Raw genomic sequence first — 23,978 nt, 5'->3', positions numbered from 1 at the left:
AACGTAATTGAACTCTCTAATGTAAAGTAGAAACCAACTAACATCAGCTGATTTGGAGAACGCATTATCACCAACTACATATATATATATATAGCAACATAAACCCAATCTCTAACAAAGGTTGAGAAGTTCTTCCAGAATCAGTACTAAGCATTTTTAAGAAGAGCTTATCATTCATAGAGAGAAGCAAGGCTACAGAGAACTCAGGGTGAGTGAAGAAATAATAGAATTAAAGAGAAAAAAGTAGAAAGTAGAAGAGTAGAAAGTGTTAAACTGATGTTGTATGTCCCTAGTAATTGTGACTGTGACTCTTGCAGGTGCTGCATCCAATCTTAGACGTGAAGAGGCAGACTGAGTACTGACGTTCATCATCTCTGTGGCAGTCTCCCTACAATCCCATTCCCCTTTCCCCCTCCGGAGTACTCAGCACGAAGGATTAAAATTTGTTGTGAGTAGCTCGGGTCGGGACTGAGGAGTTATCTTCTGCTTCTGAGGAAATCGAATTGAAGTATCCTGACAGATTGAAGTGCCTTCACCCTAATTTTAGGGAAAAAAAAAGATTTCCTCCTGAGCAGAATGGCAGAAGGAATTGATATAAAAGAATTAGCCACCATTTTGAAAGGGTTACAGAAACAATTAAATAACACCATAGAAGAAACAGTCCAAATAAAACAGCGAATAAATGAGTTAGGGAACACCGCTAAATCAAATGAATCTGTGTTTTCACAAATCCCTAGCCCTTCACAGTCTGCAGGTATATCCACTCAAGTAATTCATGTGGTTTCCCCTATTATTCCTTTGGCTCAACCCGAGCGCTTCGGTGGGGATCCAAATAAGGCGCAGATTTTTCTGACCCAATGCTCATTGCATTTTTTATGTAGACCAGTCATTTTTTCCGAAGACCAGTCCAAAGTGGCATTTATATTGTCTTATCTGACAGGTGATGCGGCCGCATGGTCCATGCCAATAATTTCCAGAAATGATCCTGTTTTATATAATTTCCAAAAATTCAAGGAAGAGTTCTTAAGAATATTTGATCGGCGAACTGCAGCTATGAACTATTGGAAATCAGGCAAGGTAATAAAGATCTAGTAGCCTATCTGGCTCATTTCAATAAACTCATTGTAGAGACTGCCTGGCCGGAGTCAAAAAGAGCCGCCGTATTTTATCGTGGACTGAGAGATGAATTGAAAGATGCCTTAGCACAAGTTCCAAATAGACCCACCGAAATTTCAGAGTTAATTGATCTTGTGTTACAGATTGACCACCAGTTAACCGAACGAAGAGCAGAAAAGAGAAGAGAATATCGACCATTTCCCCTGAGAATTGATCGTGTAAGAAATGATCATACGAGAGCCGGAGAAGGGATAACGATAGAAGAACCAATGCAAATTGGTTCCATCCGAGGTCCTTTATCTAAGGAAGAAAAAGAGAAAAGAAGAGTGAATCAACTATGTTTATATAGTGGTGCATCTGTGCATTTTGTTAAAAACTGTCCCAAGAAACCCAAAGCTCTTCAGTCGGGAAAAGGCCAGCTTCATCAGTAGAGGGAGTTGCCCTGATGAAAGCAGCACCCAAGACAACTCCTTTAGATCAACGAGTGTCAAATAGCTTACAAACCGCAGCGCCACATTTGGTACAAACAGCATCAGTTAAGACCCTTGAGAAGGAAATTCAAGGGATCTCAGTTATGATAGACTCTGGAGTTACGGGCAACTTCTGTGATATCAAATACGCTTGTAAAATGGGTATTTGATTTATCAAGAAATCTACTTTGGAAGTAGTAAGAGCTGTGGATGGAACCAATCCTTCTTCAGGACCCATTTCCCATGAGACCGAACCAATTCAGATGCAAGGTTTTGGTGGGCATCAGGAGCAGATAATCTTTAATTTGATAGATGCTCCACAATTTCAACTCATTTTGGGTCTGCCCTGGCTTACAGAACATAATCCACAAATTGATTGGAGCAAGAGAACGATCAAGATGAATTCATCTTACTGCAAAGAGAATTGCTTTCATGATGGAGTGGAAGTGTCCACCAAGTCCCAAGCGGCCTGTTTATTATCACACTCTTCAATGATCTGTGCACTAAAAACAACAGAAATCCCAAAAGAATATGAGGATTTAGTCGCCGTTTTTGATGAAAAGGAGGCTGAGAAATTGCCGCCACATCGACCCTACGGCTGCAAAATTGAACTGGAGCCAGGTGCGATATTGCCATGTAGCAGAATATACGCACTGACCGAAGCAAAGACCAACATTTAAAGGAGTATTTGGATCAATATCTTGCTAATGGTTTAATTCGTTCTTCTGAATCCCCAGTGTCATCCCCTCTATTTTTCATACCAAAGAAGGATGGGGGTCTTCGAACTTGCATTGATTATCGAGCCCTTAATCAGGTTACCATCAAGAATCGATACCCACTGCCTTTAGTGTCCGTTTTATTAGATCAAGTGAAGAATGCTAGAATCTACACCAAATTGGACCTGCGAGGAGCATGTCATTTGATACGAGTGGCTTCAGGGTATGAATGGAAAACCACTTTTCGGACTCGATCCGGATTATTTGAATATCAAGTGATGCCTTATGGGTTATGCAATGCTCCCGCTGCTTTCCAGCATTTCATTAATGATATATTACGAGAATTCCTCGACCAGATTGCCGTGGTTTATATAGATGACATTTTAATCTTTTCCGACAATCTACAGGAGCACATTTCCCATGTTCAATCCATCCTCACAAGGTTGCAAGAAAACCATCTCTATGTAAAATTGGAGAAGTGTGCATTTCATGTGGAACAAGTTGAGTTCTTAGGATTCATTTTGTCACCAGAAGGAGTTAGTATGGATCCTACCAAGATAAAGACAGTGCAATATTGGCCTTCTCCTTGCAATGTCAAAGAGATCCAGAGTTTCTTGGGGTACGCTAATTTTTATCGAAGATTCATATCCAATTTTTCTCAAACAGTTACACCCATTACTCGATTGTTGAAGAAAGGAGTGAAGTTTGAGTGGACAAAAGAAGCTGAAAATGCTTTTAATTTTTTGAAGAATTCCTTCGGCTCAGCTCCAATCTTGCTCCACCCCTATGCGGATGAGCCATATTATGTGGAGGCAGATGCTTCAGATGTTGCCATAGGAGGTATCCTTTCCCAGCGTCATAAAGATACAGGTCAATTATATCCAGTGGCCTATTTCTCTCGAAAATTAACACCACCAGAGATAAATTATTCAACTGCGGATAAGGAGCTATTTGCAGTCAAATAAACTTTTCGTGAGTGGAGGTATTACATTTTGGGAGCTAAGCATAAAGTGACCGTTTACACGGACCACCGAAATTTACAGTTTTTAAAATCAGCTCAAACTCTAACAGCTAGGCAACTGCGTTGGTCACTATATTTTGCAGATTTTGATTTTGTTATCACTTTCAGACCAGGAAAAGTAAATGGGAAGGCAGATGCTCTATCTCAAATTGATACCGGTGCAGTTAAAGAGCCTCCAGAAAAAGAATTGATTATTCCACAAAAGAAGTTCATATCTGCCATATTGTATGAAGATTTAACCAAAGAAATTCAAGAAAACTTAACATTCGAAGGAATGCTGAAGTGGTCCAAAGAAGGCCAAGGAAGAGAAATCAAAAATGGTTTGCCATACTTTAAAGGTGCACTGTATGTTCCGACTGTGGAGCTGCAAGAAAAAAAATCTCCAGGATTATCATGATGATCAATTGGCTGGACACAAAGGAATTTAAAAAACTCAAAATCTGATACAACGAGAATTTTGGTGGCCAAAAATGAAAACTCAGATAAGACAATATGTGTCAACTTGTGACAAATGTCAAAGAGGGAAATCAAATAGAACAGCTTCACAAGGTCTGTTAAGACCTTTGCCAACTGCACCCCATGCTTGGCATACTGTTACTATGGATCTTATAGTGGATCTCTCTAGTAGTCAAGGTTTTAAGACTATCCTAGTTTTTGTAGACACTTTCACTAAAATGGCACATTTCATTCCTTTGAAAGAAATCCCTTGAGCCCCACAGGTTGCACAGTTGTTTACACAACACATAGAACGCGCCCATGGTATCCCAAAAATTCTAGTTTCAGACAGGGGGTCCCAATTTGTTTCTCGCTTTTGGAAGGCCTTTAGTAAAAGATTAGGAATTGATTCTCGTTACTCTACCAGTTACCATCCTGAAACCGATGGGCAAACAGAGAGAGTGAATCAAGAGTTAGAACAGTATTTAAGACTCAATTTATTTGATCAAGAGAAGGAATGGCCCGAGTTGATGTGGGCAGCTGAATTTGCTTACAATAATGCTGTTCATTCCACCACAGGGTTCACCCCATTTTATCTGAACCATGGTAGACATCATAATGTAATGTTGGGTAAAGAAGATGATTCAGTGCCTGCAGTAGAAGAGATGGTGAGGGATTTGCAGACCACGTTAGTTAGGGCTAGAAAAAACATCATTCAAGCAAAAGATTCATACAAGACTCAGGCTGATAGAAAAAGAAGAGAGAGACCCATTTATTCGAAAGGAGACAAAGTTTGGTTATCCACTCGTCATTTACGTCTCAAAGGAAATCGCAAATTTCAGCCACGATTTACAGGCCCATTTAAAGTTGACAAGATGATCAATCCAGAGGCAGTTAAATTGCAGTTGCCAGCTCATCTAAAGATACATCCTGTTTTCCATGTCTCCTTGTTAAAGAACAGTCCTCCAAATTTACGTCATAACTCCCCTCCAAGTCCTATCCAGATTAGCTCTGCAGAAGAGTATGAGGTCAATCAAATCTTAGATTCCAAAATCCGTAATGGCAAGCTTCATTATCTAATTGATTGGAAAGGTTATGGTCCAGAGGAACGATCCTGGGAGCCACACAAGTATGTACATGCTTCAAGATTAGTGAGAAACTTTCATAGAACCTACCTAAGCAAACCTAAATTGGAGAACTATTCCTTGAGGGGGAGTACTGTCATGACCACACAAACTTGCCAAATCAAATCAAAGAAATGCTTGAGAAAAGCAAAGAGATATCCTTAGTTGAGACAGCAAAGCCCAAACTGGAAGAAGGTTTGCAGAGTAATCTTGCGCTTATTTCAAAGGAAGAATCAAGAAAAGAAGATTCAAGATGGCCGTCGTGAGTCCTGAAGGTTAGTTACAGTTCTAGTCTTGCAATCTGTTGGTTGCTAGGTTACGAGCTCACCAGCTGGAAGCTTGGAACTTCAGCTGAGGTCTGACAGGAATCAGCTGTGCGGAGAGAGAGCGCGCTTCCGAGCAGAAACTCCTTTGAGGTAAAATTACACTTGAAGACTATTTTACAGAAAACGTGATAAATATTGTCAAGGTTTATTTGAGGAGTTTGATAGTAGACCGTTCCAGTGGAGGTTTGGCAAGGCTACAGAGTTTAACGTATGAATAAACCTTATGTTTACAAGGTTCCTGTTTAAGATACCAAAGTCAAAAGAAAAACGAACTTTAACCCCTTAGCTGCTGGGCCTTTTCCCCCCCAGTGCTGAGCCCTTTTTTGGCTATTTGGGGTAGTTCGCGCTTAGGGCTTCATAACTTTTTGTCCACATAAGCTAACCACGCCAAATTTGCGTCCTTTTTTTCCAACATCCTAGGGATTCTAATGGTACCCAGAGTTTGTGGTTTACCCTGGAGGAGACCAAGAAAATAGCCAAACTACAGTGAAAATTTAGTTTTTTCCAAAAAAATGGGAAAAAAGGGCCGCCGAAGAAGGCTTGTGGTTTTTTCCCTGAAAAGGCCATCAACAAAGGGTTTCTGGTGCTGAAATCACTATCTCCCCACCTTTCAGGAACGGGCAGACTTGAATCAGAAAACCACATTTTCCAACACAAATTTGGCATTTTACTGGGACATACCCCATTTTTACTATTTTTGGTGCTTTCAACCTCCTTCCAGTTAGTGACAGGAATGGGTGTGAAACCAATGCTGGATCCCGGAAAGCTAAACATTTCTGAAAACTAGACAAAATTCTGAATTCAGCAAGGGGTCATTTGTGTAGATCCTACAAGGTTTTCCTACAGAAAATAACAGCTGAAATAAAAAAATATTGAAATTGAGCTGAAAACAACAGCCATTTTTCTTTATGTTTTACTCTGTAACTTTTTCCTGCGATGTCAGATTTCTGAAAGCAATATACCGTTTTGTCTGCTGGACTCTTCTGGTTGCGGGGATATAAAGGGCTTATAGGTTCATCAAGAACCCTAGGTACCCAGAGCCAATAAATGAGGTGCACCCTGCAGTTGGTTTTCATTCTATACTGGGTATACAGCAATTCATTTGCTGAAATATGAGGAGTGAAAAAGAGGTATCAAGAAAACCTTTGCATTTCCAAAATGGGATCAAGATAAGGTTTTGAGGAGCAGTGGTTATTTGCACATCTTTGAATTCCGAGGTGCCCATACTAGCATGTGAATTGCAGGGCATTTCTCAAATAGACGTCTTTTTTACACACTCTCTTATATTTGGAAGGAAAAAATGTAGAGAAAGATAAGGGGCAATAACACTTGTTTTGCTATTCTATGTTCCCCCAAGTCTCCCGAAAAAAATGATACCTCACATGTGTGGGTAGGCCTAGCGCCCGTGACAGGAAATGCCCCAAAACACAACGTGGACACATCCCATTTTTTCACAAAATACAGAGCTGTTTTTTTGCAAAGTGCCTACCTGTGGATTATGGCCTCTAGCTCAGCCGGCACATAGGGAAACCTACCAAACCTGTACATTTTTGAAAACTAGAGACCTAGGGGAATCCAAGATGGGGTGACTCGCGGGGCTCTGACCAGGTTCTGTTACCCAGAATCCTTTGCAAACCTCAAAAAGTGGCTAAAAAAACAAGTTTTCCTCACATTTCGGTGACAGAAAGTTCTGGAATCTGAGAGGAGCCTCAAATTTCCTTCCACCCAGCGTCCCCCCAAGTCTCCCGATAAAAATGATACCTCACTTGTGTGGGTAGGCCTAGCGCCCGCGACAGGAAATGCCCCAAAACACAACGTGGACACATCACAGAAAACAGAGCTGTTTTTTGCAAAGTGCCTACCTGTAGATTTTGGCCTCTAGCTCAGCCGGCACCTAGGGAAACCTACCAAACCTGTACATTTTTGAAAACTAGAGACCTAGGGGAATCCAAGATGGGGTGACTCGCGGGGCTCTGACCAGGTTCTGTTACCCAGAATCCTTTGCAAACCTCAAAAAGTGGCTAAAAAAACAAGTTTTCCTCACATTTCGGTGACAGAAAGTTCTGGAATCGGAGAGGAGCCTCAAATTTCCTTCCACCCAGCGTCCCCCCAAGTCTCCCGATAAAAATGATACCTCACTTGTGTGGGTAGGCCTAGCGCCCGCGACAGGAAATGCCCCAAAACACAACGTGGACACATCACAGAAAATAGAGCTGTTTTTTGCAAAGTGCCTACCTGTAGATTTTGGCCTCTAGCTCAGCCGGCACCTAGGGAAACCTACCAAACCTGTACATTTTTGAAAACTAGAGACCTAGGGGAATCCAAGATGGGGTGACTCGCGGGGCTCTGACCAGGTTCTGTTACCCAGAATCCTTTGCAAACCTCAAAAAGTGGCTAAAAAAACAAGTTTTCCTCACATTTCGGTGACAGAAAGTTCTGGAATCGGAGAGGAGCCTCAAATTTCCTTCCACCCAGCGTCCCCCCAAGTCTCCCGATAAAAATGATACCTCACTTGTGTGGGTAGGCCTAGCGCACGCGACAGGAAATGCCCCAAAACACAACGTGGACACATCACAGAAAACAGAGCTGTTTTTTGCAAAGTGCCTACCTGTAGATTTTGGCCTCTAGCTCAGCCGGCACCTAGGGAAACCTACCAAACCTGTACATTTCTGAAAACTAGAGACCTAGGGGAATCCAAGATGGGGTGACTCGCGGGGCTCGGACCAGGTTCTGTTACCCAGAATCCTTTGCAAACCTCAAAAAGTGGCTAAAAAAACAAGTTTTCCTCACATTTCGGTGACAGAAAGTTCTGGAATCGGAGAGGAGCCTCAAATTTCCTTCCACCCAGCGTCCCCCCAAGTCTCCCGATAAAAATGATACCTCACTTGTGTGGGTAGGCCTAGCGCCCGCGACAGGAAATGCCCCAAAACACAACGTGGACACATCACAGAAAACAGAGCTGTTTTTTGCAAAGTGCCTACCTGTAGATTTTGGCCTCTAGCTCAGCCGGCACCTAGGGAAACCTACCAAACCTGTGCATTTCTGAAAACTAGAGACCTAGGGGAATCCAAGGAGGGGTGACTTGCGGGGCTCGGACCAGGTTCTGTTACCCAGAATCCTTTGCAAACCTCAAAAAGTGGCTAAAAAAACAAGTTTTCCTCACATTTCGGTGACAGAAAGTTCTGGAATCTGAGAGGAGCCACAAATTTCCTTCCACCCAGCGTTCCCCCAAGCCTCCCGATAAAAATGATACCTCACTTGTGTGGTTAGGCCTGGTGCCTGCGACAGGAATAGATCACACAACGGTCAATGTTGGTCCTTACGTGAGGCAGCTGTTGACCCTGGGGTGATCCATTCCTGACACAGACACTAGGTGTAGGCACTCAAGTGGGGTAGTGTTTTTATCAGGACAGGTGAGGAGTCACTGGGTGGTAGGAATATTGTGGATCCCAGCATATTCCTGTAGTTTGTGTGACAGAAATGCGAGAAAAATTTAGTTTTTTTTCAACATTTCAGCTTTGCAGGGTATTCTGGGTAAGAAAACTTTGGGGAAGCCACACAAGTCACACCTCTGTGGACTCCCCCGAATGTCTAGTTTCCAGAAATGTTTGGGTTTAGTGTGTTTCTCTATATGGCCGCCGAATCCAGGACCAAAAACACAGGTGCCTGCCTTATAAAACCAGTTTGTTTTGCCATGGATAATTTTGATGTCTCCACAATATGATTTGGGTGGTGGAATTTGGGGCTGAACTAAATTGGGGAGCTCCCAAGAGAGCACTCTCTCTCTGCTTGCCGCCGCATTCACCTGCTCTCTGGGTTGACCTAACCCACTATTACCCAGTTGCACAAACAGCTTGCGAAGGGACAGCAGGACTGTCCTCATCACCTCCCTCATAATGTACTGGAAGAGGAGTTATCGAATGGGACTCCTCTGACTGAAAAATCACTCCCAGAGTCTGCGCCATTGTCCTATCCCTCAGATGCTGTCTCAGTATCTGATGTCTCAGTCTCTGATCCTATGTCAGAGCGGTCCTCTATAACCCGAGTGTAGGCAGCAGTCATCCATCAAGATGCCATCTCTGCTATTGGCTAAACTGTTGCTCTAAAACACTAGCCTACGTAGACAGTCACAAAATCGATGGTGTGTGAGATACGTGCAACAGTAGAGGCCACCTTACCTGCGCTTCTTCCCTCAATCAGCACGTACTTTCAAGACACTCAAAAAACACCTTGTCACATACCATTCGTCACAGTCTTTAGCACCTCCTGCGCCCAGTCCAACAATCATTATTGGTGCTCCCACTCCCTCCTCCTCGGATTCCCTCATTACCACCCAGCAAAAGTGCCCTTCATCTCTCCATAGACTTTGCTAATGTACTCAGCTATTTACATAAAATACAGATTTGCTCTTTGCAGTAGGCATATAAACCTTCTGCGCTTCTTTATGGCACTAAAACTGCCACTAGACAAGTCAGACCCTTTTCCCCCCAGGGAAACCACACACATATTGACAAAAGTGATATATATATGACAGCCAATCACCTGAAACTCAACTCAAGCAAAACCGAAATAATCCTCTTTGGCCCACACAAAAACACCTGGGACCCCTCATGGTGGCCCACCACGCTAGGCCCTGCACCCACCCCCGCCAACCACGCACGCAACCTCAGCATCATCCTAGACTCCTCCCTCTCGATGACCCAACAAATCAACGCTCTCACCTCCTCATGCTTCAACACACTCTGTATACTGAAAAACATTCAAATGGATCCCCACAGAGACCAGAAAAACTGTCACTCACGCACACATCAGCAGCAGGCTTGATTACGGAAACGCCCTCTACGCCGGCACCACTCTAAAACTCAAGCGCAAACTACACGCATCTAGAACTCAGCAGCACGACTCATCCTCGACCTCCGCCGACACGAACACATCTCTCCACACCTCAAATCCCTCCACTGGCTCCCCATTGACAAAAGGATCACCTTCAAGATCCTCATCCTCGCACACAAATCACTCCACAACACAGGCCCTGCCTACCTCAACGAGAGTCACCTTCCACACCCCCACACGAAACGTCCGCTCAGCTGACCTCTCTCTCGCCTCTGTCCCCCGCATCAAACACACCACCACCGGGGGCAGATCCTTCTCCTACCTTGCACCCAAAACCTGGAACGCCCTCACAACCCACCTTCGCAAGACCCAAAACCTACTTCTTTTCAGGAAGGGCCTCAAAACCTGGCTTTTCGAACAGTGAACCGCCCAGCCCCTTTCCCTCCCCCCGCCCCCCCCCAAGCGCCTTGAGACCCTCACAGGTGAGTAGCACACTTTATAAATCTCTTTGGTATATATAGATCTACCTCTATATATATATATATATCTATGTACATAGATATATCTATAGATATATCCATGTACATAGATATATCAATCTACATAGATATATAAATATAGATCTATATATAGATCTATTTTTTTTAGTTGTTGTATGGTTTCCTTGGGGGCCAAAATGGCCCCCAGGGAAACCCTACAACATCTAAAAAAAAAATTGCCCCCACAGGGGGTCACCCTGGCCACGGGCGACCCCCTGTCATTTTCTTTTTTTTTTTTTATTATTATTATTTTTTTTAAAAAACAATCCCCAGGGGGCACCTACCTTTTTTTTTTTTTATTAATTATGCCCCCGGGGGGGGGGGGGGCGGCCCGTTTTCCGAGGGGGCCGCCCCCCCAAAGTGAAATCCCTGGCGTCTAGTGGTGTTTCCTGGCCCCCGATCGCAGCTGTGCTGCGATCGGGGGCCAGGAAACACTTTGAGAAGGCCTCGTAAGAAAGGGGAGACTCTCCCCCTTTCTTACGAGGCCTTCCCGAACGTGAGAAAGGCCGTTTTCCCCATCAAAGCAGGAAGCGGCCGCAAGGCTGCTTCCTGCTTTGATGGGGAAAACACCTTTGCAACGTCAGCGCGCCGCGAGGCGCGCTGACGTCACAAAGGGGCGGGTGGGGGGGCGGGGGGAGACACGGAAGCTTCTGTGTCTCCCGGGGGGGGTTTAAAAAAAAAAAAAATCCTCGGGTGCGACACACCCGAGGATTTATTGATACCCTTCCTGGTGTCGGCCACTGGTCGTGACCCGCACCAGGGAGGGTGTGTGGGCGTCGGCCAGTGGCCGACGCCCGCACCTAACAGGTTAACAAGCAAGTATTTACAAATACCAAGGTTATAAACGAAGGCCGAGTTTAACGGAGAAATGAATGTTAACAAGTAAGCATTTACAAATGCAACGTTAATAAACCAAAGTAGAGTTTAAAAGAGAAACAAACTTTAATAAACAAGCATTTACAAATACAAGTTATCGACAGATGTCGAAGTAAGAAAGGAGAAACTAACTTTAATAAACAAGCATTTACAAATACAAGTTATCAACACATGTCGAGAAGTAAGAAAGAAGAAGCGAACTTTAATAAACAAGCATTTACAAATACAAGTATTGACAGAAGTCAAAATAAGACAGGAGAAACAAACTTTCACAAGCAAGAATTACCAATGCAATAAACGTAATTGAACTCTCTAATGTAAAGTAGAAACCAACTAACATCAGCTGATTTGGAGAACGCATTATCACCAACTATATATATATATATATATATATATATATATATAGCAACATAAAACCAATCTCTAACAAAGGTTGAGAAGTTCTTCCAGAATCAGTAATAAGCATTTTTAAGAAGAGCTTATCATTCATAGAGAGAAGCAAGGCTACAGAGAACTCAGGGTGAGTGAAGAAATAATAGAATTAAAGAGAATTAAGTGTTAAGAGTAGAAAGTGTAAAACTGATGATGTATGTCCCTAGTAATTGCGACTGTGACTCTTGCAGGTGCTGCATCCAATCTTAGACGTGAAGAGGCAGACTGAGTACTGACGTTCATCATCTCTGTGGCAGTCTCTCTACAATCCCATTCTCCTTTCCCACTCCGGGGTACTCAGCACGAAGGATTAAAATTTGTTGTGAGTAGCTCGGGTCGGGACTGAGGAGTTATCTTCTGCTTCTGAGGAAATCGAATTGAAGTATCCTGACAGTCTGTTCTGTTTTACATGTCCTCCTCTTAGCCGTAGGTTTAGTGCTTTCTCCTTCTTCACAAGAAATAGCTGGTTACAATCTAGCTCCCTCAATAATTTCTGCTCTCCTAGCCTTCTGTTCATTATCCCATCTTGCCTCGGTAATTGTCCTTAATATTTTCTGCATTCTATTCTCGTATTTGTGTTTCAGTTTCTGTCGTGCTATATGCTCACAAGTGTTAAGTGTTTCAAGTTGTACAGGTCTCGGAGGAGGTGTAATCTCATACAGTACATGCCTCGGGTTCTTAAGAATTTTTATGTTAAAAGTTCCATAGCGGGGAAATGCTAATACACCTTCTTTCGCTGTTATTTTTGCACCACTTTTCAAGCCACCAGAATGCATCAAGACCTTTTTCAGGCACTACATAATGACCTGGAGTACCTTCAGGTGGGGTTTCTATACCTTACCTAATTAGAAGGAATACATCTCCTCCCAATGCACATTTCAATGCTTTAAAGAACTTAATTGGTAATCAAATTCAGGAAATCACAATACCTTTCTGCTCAAATCAGGAAGTAGCTTCAATCCCACAATCCTCTTCTTTGATGTTTTCAACCAATAGCAATGCGGCACTGTCCACCAATACCAGCGCAGCTTTCCACCAAACAACCTATACCAGCGTTGCACACAATGATGTCAATTTCATTCTTCACAGCAACTCACTCTCCTTTACAATTTCTCCCACACTCACTCATCACACACACTTAATGCCAATGTTGCAAGCAAAAACCTACAACCAGTCTGCTCTCTACAGGATAGGGTAATCAAACACTTCAAAGCAGTACAGAGATATGCTTTCCGAATATACCTTTCACAATTATACCCAAATGAAACTCGACCCGCAAATCTCACTCCAGTTGATACCGATCCTCCATGTGCACTCAGGTTTCACCTCATGCCAACCAAATCCACATTCATTCTAGGAAAACTATTGGCACTATCGTGACATCTCAGGACAAATACCTCACTACAGACAATAATTGAAAAAAATGTCTCCTCTAATTGTGCATTATTCCGGGATCTTAGACCACAATGGACCCATCAACAACAATAATAACCACAGATATTTTTTTAGCAACAAGCACCACAACCACACAATTTCAAAAAGTCTGCAAAACACTTCACATCACTCTTTACCACAGTCTTCAAGCCATAGCAACGCAAGTGCAAACCCTATTAATGCTCACACGTCCACTTCTGCGAGGAACAACGCTGAAACTTCATCAATCTTCAGAATGGACCATGGGATAGAATTTGGGGTGGCAAATTTTGAATGGGCGGGGAAACCGTTTGTCTGCTACCAGATCTATTGTGCATATTTTCCTTCACAGGGTTTATGCTAGGACAGGGTTGATGAATCTTTTTAACCAGCATGTAGGGGTTTGAAGACACTCACCATCAAAACTTCAATGGAAAATTACATTTAAAAGATGACCCATAAAGATGAATGATACTCCAAGCCGAAATAAAGTTCACTGAGCTTTATTACAAGTTAATACTGAGAGTGACATAGCTAAAACTCCAAACCAAACTATAAAGATACAGAATCATAACAGTTTGCCCAAACCTTCTAAAGAAGCTCAGATGGACTAACATCGAAAATACTAATCACTCAATGACAGCAACACACAAGAACAAAACAATAATCTGAAAAGCAGGTAAAATACGCTGCCTAATAATTTAGCTGTTCTAACTTGCAATTCATAGTAACCTAAACAAGGGGAAACCCTACAAATTAGCAAATCTATTTAGATTGTGTTGGGGCAAGGAGATGTGGGCAAAAAGTGCAAAAAGAATTTGGAAAAAAGAAAATCTGGGGTAACCGGTTACTAAACAAAGTGGACATAAAGTAAATAAAAAGGGAAGGCGTCAGCAGTTCAGAAGCTGAGTCTAGAGTCTTTTTCTTTGTGCCAGGGGAAAAATGTAAGTCTCAGCAAGGCTTTACAAAGGACCAAAGCGTAGAGAGGGTTATACCTCTCAGAGTCCAGGGGGTTCAGTAAACAGTGAAGAATGAAAAGGATTCTGCTGCAACACCATTTGGGAAATGTTCATAGGGCAAGATGATCTGACCATCCATCACTCCATTTGAAGCAAAAAGTGAATTGTCCAATGGTAAACAATCATACGATTCAGACTGCAACATCAGTGAAAATTCTCAGGATCTTTATGTGAACGACTTCCATCTGTACTCTGAAATATTTCTATTCATGTGTATTCGACAGTCCCTCAATTAGCTCATACGCCTGCTATGCATAAAACAATGGAATATTTATTTTCAAGCTAGCTTCCTCATGAGAACAATATCTGAAAGAAAAGCTCCCGTTAGCAAGAATGACTAAACATTTTCTGCACAATCACAAAGCAGGGCCTCGCAGGCCTCACTTAGACTAATGCAAGTGAATTAGAAAAGCACATTCATGTTTGCATTTAATATACATTTAGCATTTCTATACCTTAAATTAATTATTAAAAAGCTACCAAACTAGTTCATGTTACATAAATTCAAAACGAAAAGACTCTGCTCACCCTTTCATGTAACTACAGGGTGGTACTACATTTTCTACATTTGCATGTTACTTTAAAAATGTTTCTTCCATAAAAATCTTTTATCCTTTTAATGCAACCTGTTAGTTAACATCATAAACTATAACATAAAGGCAAAACAATTCTTTAAGCATAAAGTTAAAACGCTTTAGTACCCGGGTTTCAACTAGTGACCTAGAGAGAATGCACATTAACATGGTTTTCAGTGCACCACTTTATAACTAAACTATTAAATCTTTGGTTAACATAATGCATAAACTGTCAGGTATACATAATCACTGTGACAAGGAGGACAATACTACATTTTCTGCTCTATCACTATCTATATTGCAGATATGCTTTCATTACATTATCATTTTAAAGTTAAAATGTTTAACTTTAAAACTGTAATGTAATGCATGCATGTTGGTAATTTAGTGCACATTAGCAAATTAAAAACATTTAAAAAGTAAATAAAAAATTAACTTACCTTGCTGCACGTCCATGCTCCGGCCCCGATGTTCTTCTCTCATCCAGTGTGGGCCTCAGCCAACTCCCCTAACCAATCCTGGAGCTGCTCTCATGCTGTTAATCAGCATGGGAGAAGCACCTGGAATGGATGGAGCGGTCTCTCTCAGCTTTTCTTAGGGCACTGGAGGCCTGTGCTTACTCTCCTCCGAGCTGTCTGAGACAGGAGAGGCTTTAAGTGCGCATGTCTGGCTGGCCGTCGCAAGACAGCCGGTCACAGAGACATGCGCACTTTAAACTTGCCCAGGTCACCACTCCTCCCTGCTGCTACTCTGCAGCGTTTCCACCCCATCCTTACACTCGGCTTGGAGCGTGGATTACAAAAAAATAAAATGGTAATAAATTCACTTTATCACCATTTTATTTTTCAACTCTAGGGCATTGCTGGGGGCATTTGCATTAGCGGAACGACACTTCTCCACCCTAATGGAGGAGCCACTACTGTTGAAGTTATATATCGTTGAACACTATTTCACTGAGAAAATTTGATGAAATCATAACAGTATCAAGATCGTTAAAGTTCACTCATTTTAAGCGTCTGCCATGGAAGCTTAAGCCCAAGGACTTCAATCGGTTTGTTAAAAGAAAGCACGCTCTGTCAATCAAGGGTTTGATTCTCAGGCTGACAACTACATTATTCCAATCATTCCTTAATAAACCGCTAGCTAAAAGCAGGCAACTATATAAATGTGGTTTCTGGCATGTGTGGAAAACATTTCAGCTTCCATAAATATGCCAGAAGAGAAAAATGTGCGGAGCAACAGCAGTGTATAGAACCACGCTTCCTCCTCACAATCTCCACATTTTAAGAGCACATTTCATCGCCTTCGACTGCCATTGCGGACACAGTATGAATATGAGGAAAAATGCTATGATCAACACATTTCTTTCCTCATATTTTACCTATTTATACTGCAACTCCAGCCCATATGAAGGAGGCTGTGAGAATTATGGAAAATGCTGTGAAGATATTGGGTAGTTATGGAAGCTGAAAATGTGAGCGTACTGAAGCATTATGGAAACTTGATACCTATTGTTACCAATATGGGAATTGGTTATGTTGTCATATCAAGCATTATGGAACGTGGTAATGCGCGTACTATTAAAAAAGCTATCACTGTGAAATACTGGGGCATTATGGACACTAGCTCCTCATCTCCAGTGGAGCTCAGCACATCTGGAACCAGAACACCATGAGACTGGTGGCAAAGAAGAGTAAAAACGAAAATAAACTGGATAGGTATTCTCTATCTGTGCTTTCAGGACCCGGAAAAACATCCCTATGTCCATCAGCACCGCCTCAGCACTGCTCCAATTTAGGAAAGAGCTGATAACGTACCTCTTTAAAAACAGTACACTGGGACATAGTAACAGTCAACTTCTGCTCCCAGAACCAAGCTACCTCTTCAATCATTTGCTGAGTGTATCTTTACTTTTGACTCTATACAGTGCTCTGCTGACGTTTGGCGAGGTTTGCACTATACAAAAACTAATTACATACATTCATACTTACAGGTAAGCATCACAGAGCCTGATGTTGGCCTTTCACTCCCTTTAACCTATAATTTCTATCCATAAACATTTGCTATACCTAATTCATTTAAACATATTGTTCGTTTACAAAAAATTCAATAGCATGAGCTCCTCTCTGTTAGTCTATGCGAAGTGAATGAAAATGCACCAATCACCACTGATAGTGAAAGTAAATGACCCAATAACCAATGAAACTGTATATAGCCACGTTCCAAAATAAATTTTAATTAAAGTGCAAAGAGCGTGAACAAGAAACAGCTAATCACGTTGACTCATCATGTGTTACCTCATCATGTGTATACACATCACTAATGTGTTATGCTCTTATACTGAATATTACTTTGCTTTTATTATCATCTTCACTAACATGAAAAGAACAACATCAGCTAAAGACCAGATACAAAATACTTCATACCAACACTACTCGCAATGCACAGCTAGTAATGCCTATTCATTCCTAATGCAACCATTCACGGTACAAATATGACAGAGGGAGAAACAGCCATTCATTTGGTCAAGTCCCTTAAACCAGATGTTAGAATGTATGTGCTAGTACCTACTTTCAATTTCTGTTACATAATTGGAAAAAATCGAATAACCAGCAGGGGAACCAGGAAAAATAGCTGCAAATTCACTACCTATTGTAACATGCTGAATGCCTATCATAAGGATGTTAAAACGGTAAATGGCCCTCTTTTAATTGAAGGAAATCATCGCAATATGAAAAGAAATAAAACAGACACTTTTCCATATGCATTAAGCCACAGCTTAGAAAGTTAATTTCACAAGATGTGTGGTTAAGTGTCGCTCATGTGATCCTAGATTCTCGACTGGTAGTTGATCACAGAGGTCTTATATCTTGACAAAGGAGAGTCCATGGTAAAATCTATGGTCTGCAATGGTGGTTGTTTTCTCAATTTCTCCTCAATGCGCTTTCTATCCTCTCCATGGCAAAGTCTCTCTCTGCTCGCCAAAAAGAGACTCTCTTCTTGAGGGCCTTTGAATAACTTAGCAAGGTCAGCATTCTGCGAAGAAAAAACAATATTGGTACCATTGAGGAAAGAGAGCACCAATCATGCAGGTTTTAATAATATCATACTTGGGTGGAAGAGTTCACATTGCATAATCCACATATTAAAAAATGGAAACACCACTACACATTTTGTTCTGACACCTAGGCCCTCATTCCAACCCTGGCGGTCTATGACCGCCAGGGTGGAGGGCAACGGAAGCACCGCCAACAGGCTGCCGGTGCTTCCAGGGCCATTCTGACCGCCGCGGTCAGAAAAGGGGAACCAGCGGTTTCCCGCCGGTTTTCCCCTGGCCCAGGGAATCCTCCATGGCGGTGCTGCATGCAGCGCCGCCATGGGGATTCCGACCCCCTTCCCGCCAGCCTGTTTCTGGCGGTTTACACCGCCAGAACCAGGATGGCGGGAACGGGTGTTGTGGGGCCCCTGGGGGCCCCTGCACTGCCCATGCCACTGGCATGGGCAGTGCAGGGGCCCCCTAACAGGGCCCCATTAAGATTTTCACTGTCTGCTTTGCAGACAGTGAAAATCGCGACGGGTGCTACTGCACCCGTCGCACCCCTGCAACTCCGCCGGCTCCATTCGGAGCCGGCTTCATTGTTGCAGGGTCTTTCCCGCTGGGCCGGCGGGTGCCCTTTCGGTGGTCACCCGCTGGCCCAGCGGGAAAGTCGAAATGACCCCCGCGGTCTTTTGACCGCAGTGCGGTCTTTCAACGGGGTTACTTTGGCGGGTGGCCTCCGCCGCCCGCCAAAGTTAGAATGACCCCCCTAGTCTCCTCACCAAACCACAGCTGGACCTAATTTTGGCTACGCTTTTTGAAGAAGTGAGAGTTCTGAAGCTCTTCATTGAAAGCATTAATACCAACCTGAAAGTTCATGAGTACAATGCCAACCCCTTGGAGCTAAAGTTGACTAATACAGAACAGGCATGTCAGAAGTTTTTATAAGTCAAATATTTCATGGGGGCCTCACATAGCACGAGCACAGTTTTCTAAGTTTGAAAATACAAATCCTCCAGGGAAAGAGAAAACAAAGCAGCTCGAGGATCTGGCACCAAATATTGGTAAAGCATTTTTACCTGCCTCATCATTAATAAAGAGGGCACTTTGGTTAAAATACTCAAAAACTTTAGCATATGGTCCTGAAAGAGCAGAGGGCATGGGTAATAATGTCCACTCTGCCCCACCTGCTGAGGCCCTGATACTGATCAATGAATTGGTTCTTTCTTTCTTGAAAGATGTTTTGTGTTGTTAGTTCTAAACGGCCCAAAAACTCCAGGGCATGTTTGGTTGTCACTAGAGATTGACATCTCATATCATCAGTAGTAATCAATATGTTCAGCCCTCCTTACTCTCCAAAGCCTGACAATTCCACCCATTTGAAAACGTTATGTGCCTCTCCTGCCCACATCTCATTTCATGATTGATCATGTTCAGGTTGAGATTCTATGTGGTCTCACTAGAGGAATTTTCTAGAAAAGAAAGAAGCGTTTTAGGGGTTGGGAATGTAGTCATGACTACAACCCGTCCACTGTTGCCTAAGATATGTTCTGGTGACCTTCTTACTTAATAACAAGGCTTCTTATTTATCTGTAGACCACATAACGTGTTATATAACTTTTGCATGTTCAGATACTCTTAATCTAACTCCTGTTTTGAGTATTGGGAAAACTCCCGTTTACAGATAAGTAAGGTCACATTTTCAGTAAGATCATTTCAGGTATCTTCTAACCGGTAGGAGTCAAGTTTTCCTTCACCTTTAACCTTTCTAGTTTTGATTCCAAATAATTTCTTTGTCCATATAAGTCCTACTGGTTGCTTCTGGTCATTCTCTATTTGTACTGACTCAGTGCGTGCGATAATTTTGAACACAATTTTATGCCATAGTCCATTTCTCTCTATTGCTCATCATGTGTTTATGCGATTAGTTTACTTTCTTCCAAGTCTTTGTGCCTTGAACGGAGCTTAATTTTTTCCTATTCGATTGATTGTATAGTTCTTCATCTCCAACACCTTCATTAGTGCACTTGATTTAAACCAAAACTTGACCATACTCTGTCTCCAGGCATTTGGTCAAATGTTGTATGTATTTTTTCACTGAGTTCCTTGCTTTCCCCTCTGGTTTATAATTTTGGTTATAATTTTGATCAGACATTCATCGGGCTGTTGGATTTGACTATATCCGCAATGTGATTATTTAAGGCCTTCATAAATAATTTGTAAATAAAATCTTGAGACCTGTGTGAAAATTATTTTGTCACATTCCCATTTATTAATTATATCCTCTCCTTCAATTTTTCGTTGTCTTTCAGTTCAATAACTTATTCAAATCGAATAATTCAATCAATTAGTACAGCTGAAAGTTTGAAGTAACTGTTCATTGATTCTGCCACAGTGTTCTTGAAAGGGGTCTGCCCTGTCTATTTGTGACTTTATTGTCTTTTCGAATGTAAAACAACAGCCAAATAGGTTTTGAAGAAAAAACGTTAAAAAGTGTGCTTTACTTACGAGCAAAGTAAAAGATCTACAAATGTTTTCTGAGAATGTGGGATATTAATGGAGAACTTTTAAGTCTTATATCAGGCTTCTCAAAAAGTAGCTCATGAGGTACTGTTAGCTCTCCAGCTACCTGTAAATGGCTCTCCTGTGTGCAGATCAGCCCACTAAATGAGACGCTTTTTCTTGGTTGAAATAATATACATATACCAAAATTGATAGTTTATATTTGAGATGAACATTTATTTACCTTCAAAACTCATAAAGTGATATTTGGACACAAATAAAGCTGATATATGAGTGATAAATCATGCAGACTTGAGAGACGTTTTAGAAATATTATTATTTCGGTGCCAGAGGCACTGCTGCTACGGATGTTATATATTACCCATGTAGAGGCATTCCATAGTGGCAAAGAACAAGTTACTTACCTTCGGTAATGCTTTTTCTGGTGGATACAATAGCTACCTGTGGATTCCTCACCTTATGAATTCACCCATGTTCCAGCATGGAAAATCTTCCCAGCTCTCCACATCGACGAGGATGTCACAATTGCACGGCTCCACGCAACTCTGTCTGACGTCACCGTGCCAATAAGAGGTCCTCGCCGGCGTGCTGACGTCAGTTTCACACATTTTTTACGTGCCTTTGAGGCGAATAGGTGAAAACCGACCTCACAATAGCTCCAATAAATACATACACACATAAAACCACCATGATGCAATATAACCAAAACCATCATTTATATATACAGAAAAATACATCAATATATATATATATATATATATATATATATATACACCTATACAACCACATATCTTGATGCAACCAGACAGGCAACGGGGAGGCAGGTGGGACTGTGAGGAATCCACAGGTAGCTATTGTATCCACCAGAAAAAGCGTACCGAAGGTAAGTAACTTGTTCTTCTGATGGATACAACTACCTGTGGATTCCTCACCTTATGAATAGAGTCCCAAAGCAGCACCGCACTCGGAGGTGGGTGCCTGACTGGTTACACCAAGAAATCCTGCAATACAGATCGTGCAAAATGACTGTCCCTCCTAACCTCCGAGTCCAAGCAGTAATGCTTTGCGAAGGTGTGGAGGGTCGCCAAGTTGCTGCCTTGCAAATATTCACCACTGGAACCCCTCTTGCCAGGGCCGAAGTAGCGGACTTAGCCCTGGTGGAATGGGCTCTGATACCCTCAGGGGGAACTTTCTTGGCCAACGAGTAGCAAATCTTGATACAAAGAATGTATTCTCCACCTGGGGATTGTTCTTTTATGGACTGCTCTGCCCTTCCTCTGTTCAATATACCCCACGAACAGCTGGTTCTCTAGGCAAAAGTATTTAATCCTTTCAATATAAAAACTAAGAGCCCTTTTAGGGTCCAAACGGTGAAGCCCCTCTTCCTCCTTCGAAGGGTGAGGAGGAGGCTAAAAAGATGGAAGAGTAATGGTCTGCCCTAAATGAAAAGGAGTGACAACTTTTGGCAGGAAAGCTGCCCTGGATTTCAACAACACTTTGTTCAGGAAGAACAAGGTATAGGGGGGTTTAACAGAAAGATCTTGAAGCTCACCAACCCTCCTAGCCGAGGTTATAGCAATGAGAAAAACTGTTTTAAGCACGAGAAACCTTAGCAGGCAAGAGTGCATGTGTTCGAAAGGTGACCCCAATAAAAAGGTTAAAACAAGATTTAGGTCCCACTGAGGCATATAAAAAGGAGTGGGAGGAAACCTATTAACTAAACCCTTCAAAAACCTGATCACAATAGGCGATTTAAACAAGGAGGGCTGATCCGGGAGGCAAAGGAAGGCTGACAGAGCAACCAAATGACCCTTAACTCTAGCCACTGCACAACCCTTCTTTGCTAAATCCAAAGCAAATAATAAAATATCAGAGAGGTGGGCCCTCAAAGGATCAATGTGCTTTTCTCCACACCAAGCCACAAATTTATCCCACCTGCCGGCATAAACTGTCTTAGTGGAGTGTCACCTGGCCGATAAAATACATCTGGTGGGAGAGAAAAAGAACTCAGGTTGCCCTGTTCAATCTCCAGGCATGAAGGTGCAGACTCTGGAGGTGGGGGTCTAGAACCTGCCCCTGCGATTGCGAGAGGAGATCTGCCCTGAGAGGGAGACGGAACGGAGGGCACAGCGAGAGTTGGGGAAGGTCCGTGTACCACACCGTTCTTGGTCAACCTGGGGCTATTAAAATAACCTGAGCGCGATCTTCCTCAGAACCTGAGGGATCAAGGTTATGGGGGAAATGCGTAAAGCAACTGGTTGCACCAAGAGATCTGAAACGCATCCCCCAAAGCTCCTTGCACCGGATACTGGAGACTGCAGAATGAAGGGCAGTGCATGTTCTCCCGAGTGGTAAACAGATCTATCCCTGGAGAACCCCACATCTAGATGATGTGCAGGACCAGATCCGGATGGAGACACCACTCGTGATCGGCCAGAAAATGTAGACTGTAAGTGTCCGCACGTACGTTGAACACTCCGGCCTGATGATTCGCTATCAAGCAAATCCGATGGTCCTGAAGCCAGGACCAGAGATGCAGAGCTGCTCTGCAGAGAAGATACAACCCTACCCCTCCCTGCTTGTTTATATACCACATTGCGGTAGTGTTGTCCGTCAGGACCTGAACTGACTGACTGCGAGGGGACGGGAGGAAGGCCTTGAGATCTAAACGTATCGCCCACAATTCTAACAGATTTATATGAAAAGTCTGTTCCACTGGAGACCAACGACCCTTGATCTCCAGGTCCCCAAGATGAGCGCCCCACTCTAGAGTGGAAGCATCCGTCATGACCGTGGTCACCGGAGGCGGCAGTGAAAACGGCCTTCCTTGCCGTCCACAGCCCACCATTGTAGATCCGCTGCAGCGTCTCTGGAGATCGTCATCGACTCCTCGAGATCCCCTCTGTGTTGAAACCACTGCCTGAGGAGGCACCGTTAGAGAGCCCTCATTTGCCAACGTGCATGAGTGACCAACAGAATGCAAGAAGCAAACAGACTGAGCAGGCGTAAGACCTTGAGAACTGGAACAGCCGCTCCCTTTTGAAACATTGGAATCAACGCCTGGATGTCCTGAATCCACTGAGGCGGAGGATAGGCCCGATTCAATGTCATATAAAGTACTGCCCCTATGAAAAGGAGGCACTGAGAGGGCTCAAGGTGAGACTTGGGCACATTTAACGAAAAGCCCAGACTGAACAACAACTAAGTTGTCATCTGCAAGTGATGTAGCCTGAGCTCTGGAGACTTGGCTTTGATCAACCAATCGTCCAGGTAAGGGAATACCGATATTCCCTTCCTTCTGAGACTTGCTTCAACCACCGCCATCACCTTCGTGAAGACTTGAGGTGCTGAAGTTAGACCAAACGGAAGGACCGCAAACTGGTAGTGCTGCAACCCCACCACAAGCCGGAGATGCTTCCTGCAAGTCGACAGACACCATCCAATCCTCTCTGTTCAACGCCAGAAGTACCTGCGCTAGAGTCAGCATCTTGAATTTCACCTGTTTGAGGAACCAATTCAAAAT

The 23,978-nt window shown here is 42.9% G+C and overlaps 1 protein-coding gene across 1 annotated transcript in view; it reads right to left on the bottom strand.

Moving 5' to 3' along the window:
- Positions 1–13,790: 13,790 nt before the first annotated feature.
- SPMIP10 (sperm microtubule inner protein 10) overlaps positions 13,791–23,978 on the bottom strand; it is a 124,237-nt gene continuing 114,049 nt past the window's right edge. The window contains exon 3 of the mRNA XM_069227254.1: positions 13,791–17,931. Within this exon, the coding sequence (XP_069083355.1) occupies positions 17,725–17,931 (207 nt within the window). The 3' untranslated portion in view covers positions 13,791–17,724. The remainder of the gene's footprint in view (positions 17,932–23,978) is intronic.

This window comes from Pleurodeles waltl, chromosome 1_1 (genome assembly GCF_031143425.1).
Source record: "Pleurodeles waltl isolate 20211129_DDA chromosome 1_1, aPleWal1.hap1.20221129, whole genome shotgun sequence".
NCBI classification, from domain to species: domain Eukaryota; kingdom Metazoa; phylum Chordata; class Amphibia; order Caudata; family Salamandridae; genus Pleurodeles; species Pleurodeles waltl.
Note: the sequence above shows the minus strand (reverse complement) of the source record. Positions and strands in the feature narration are given on the sequence as shown.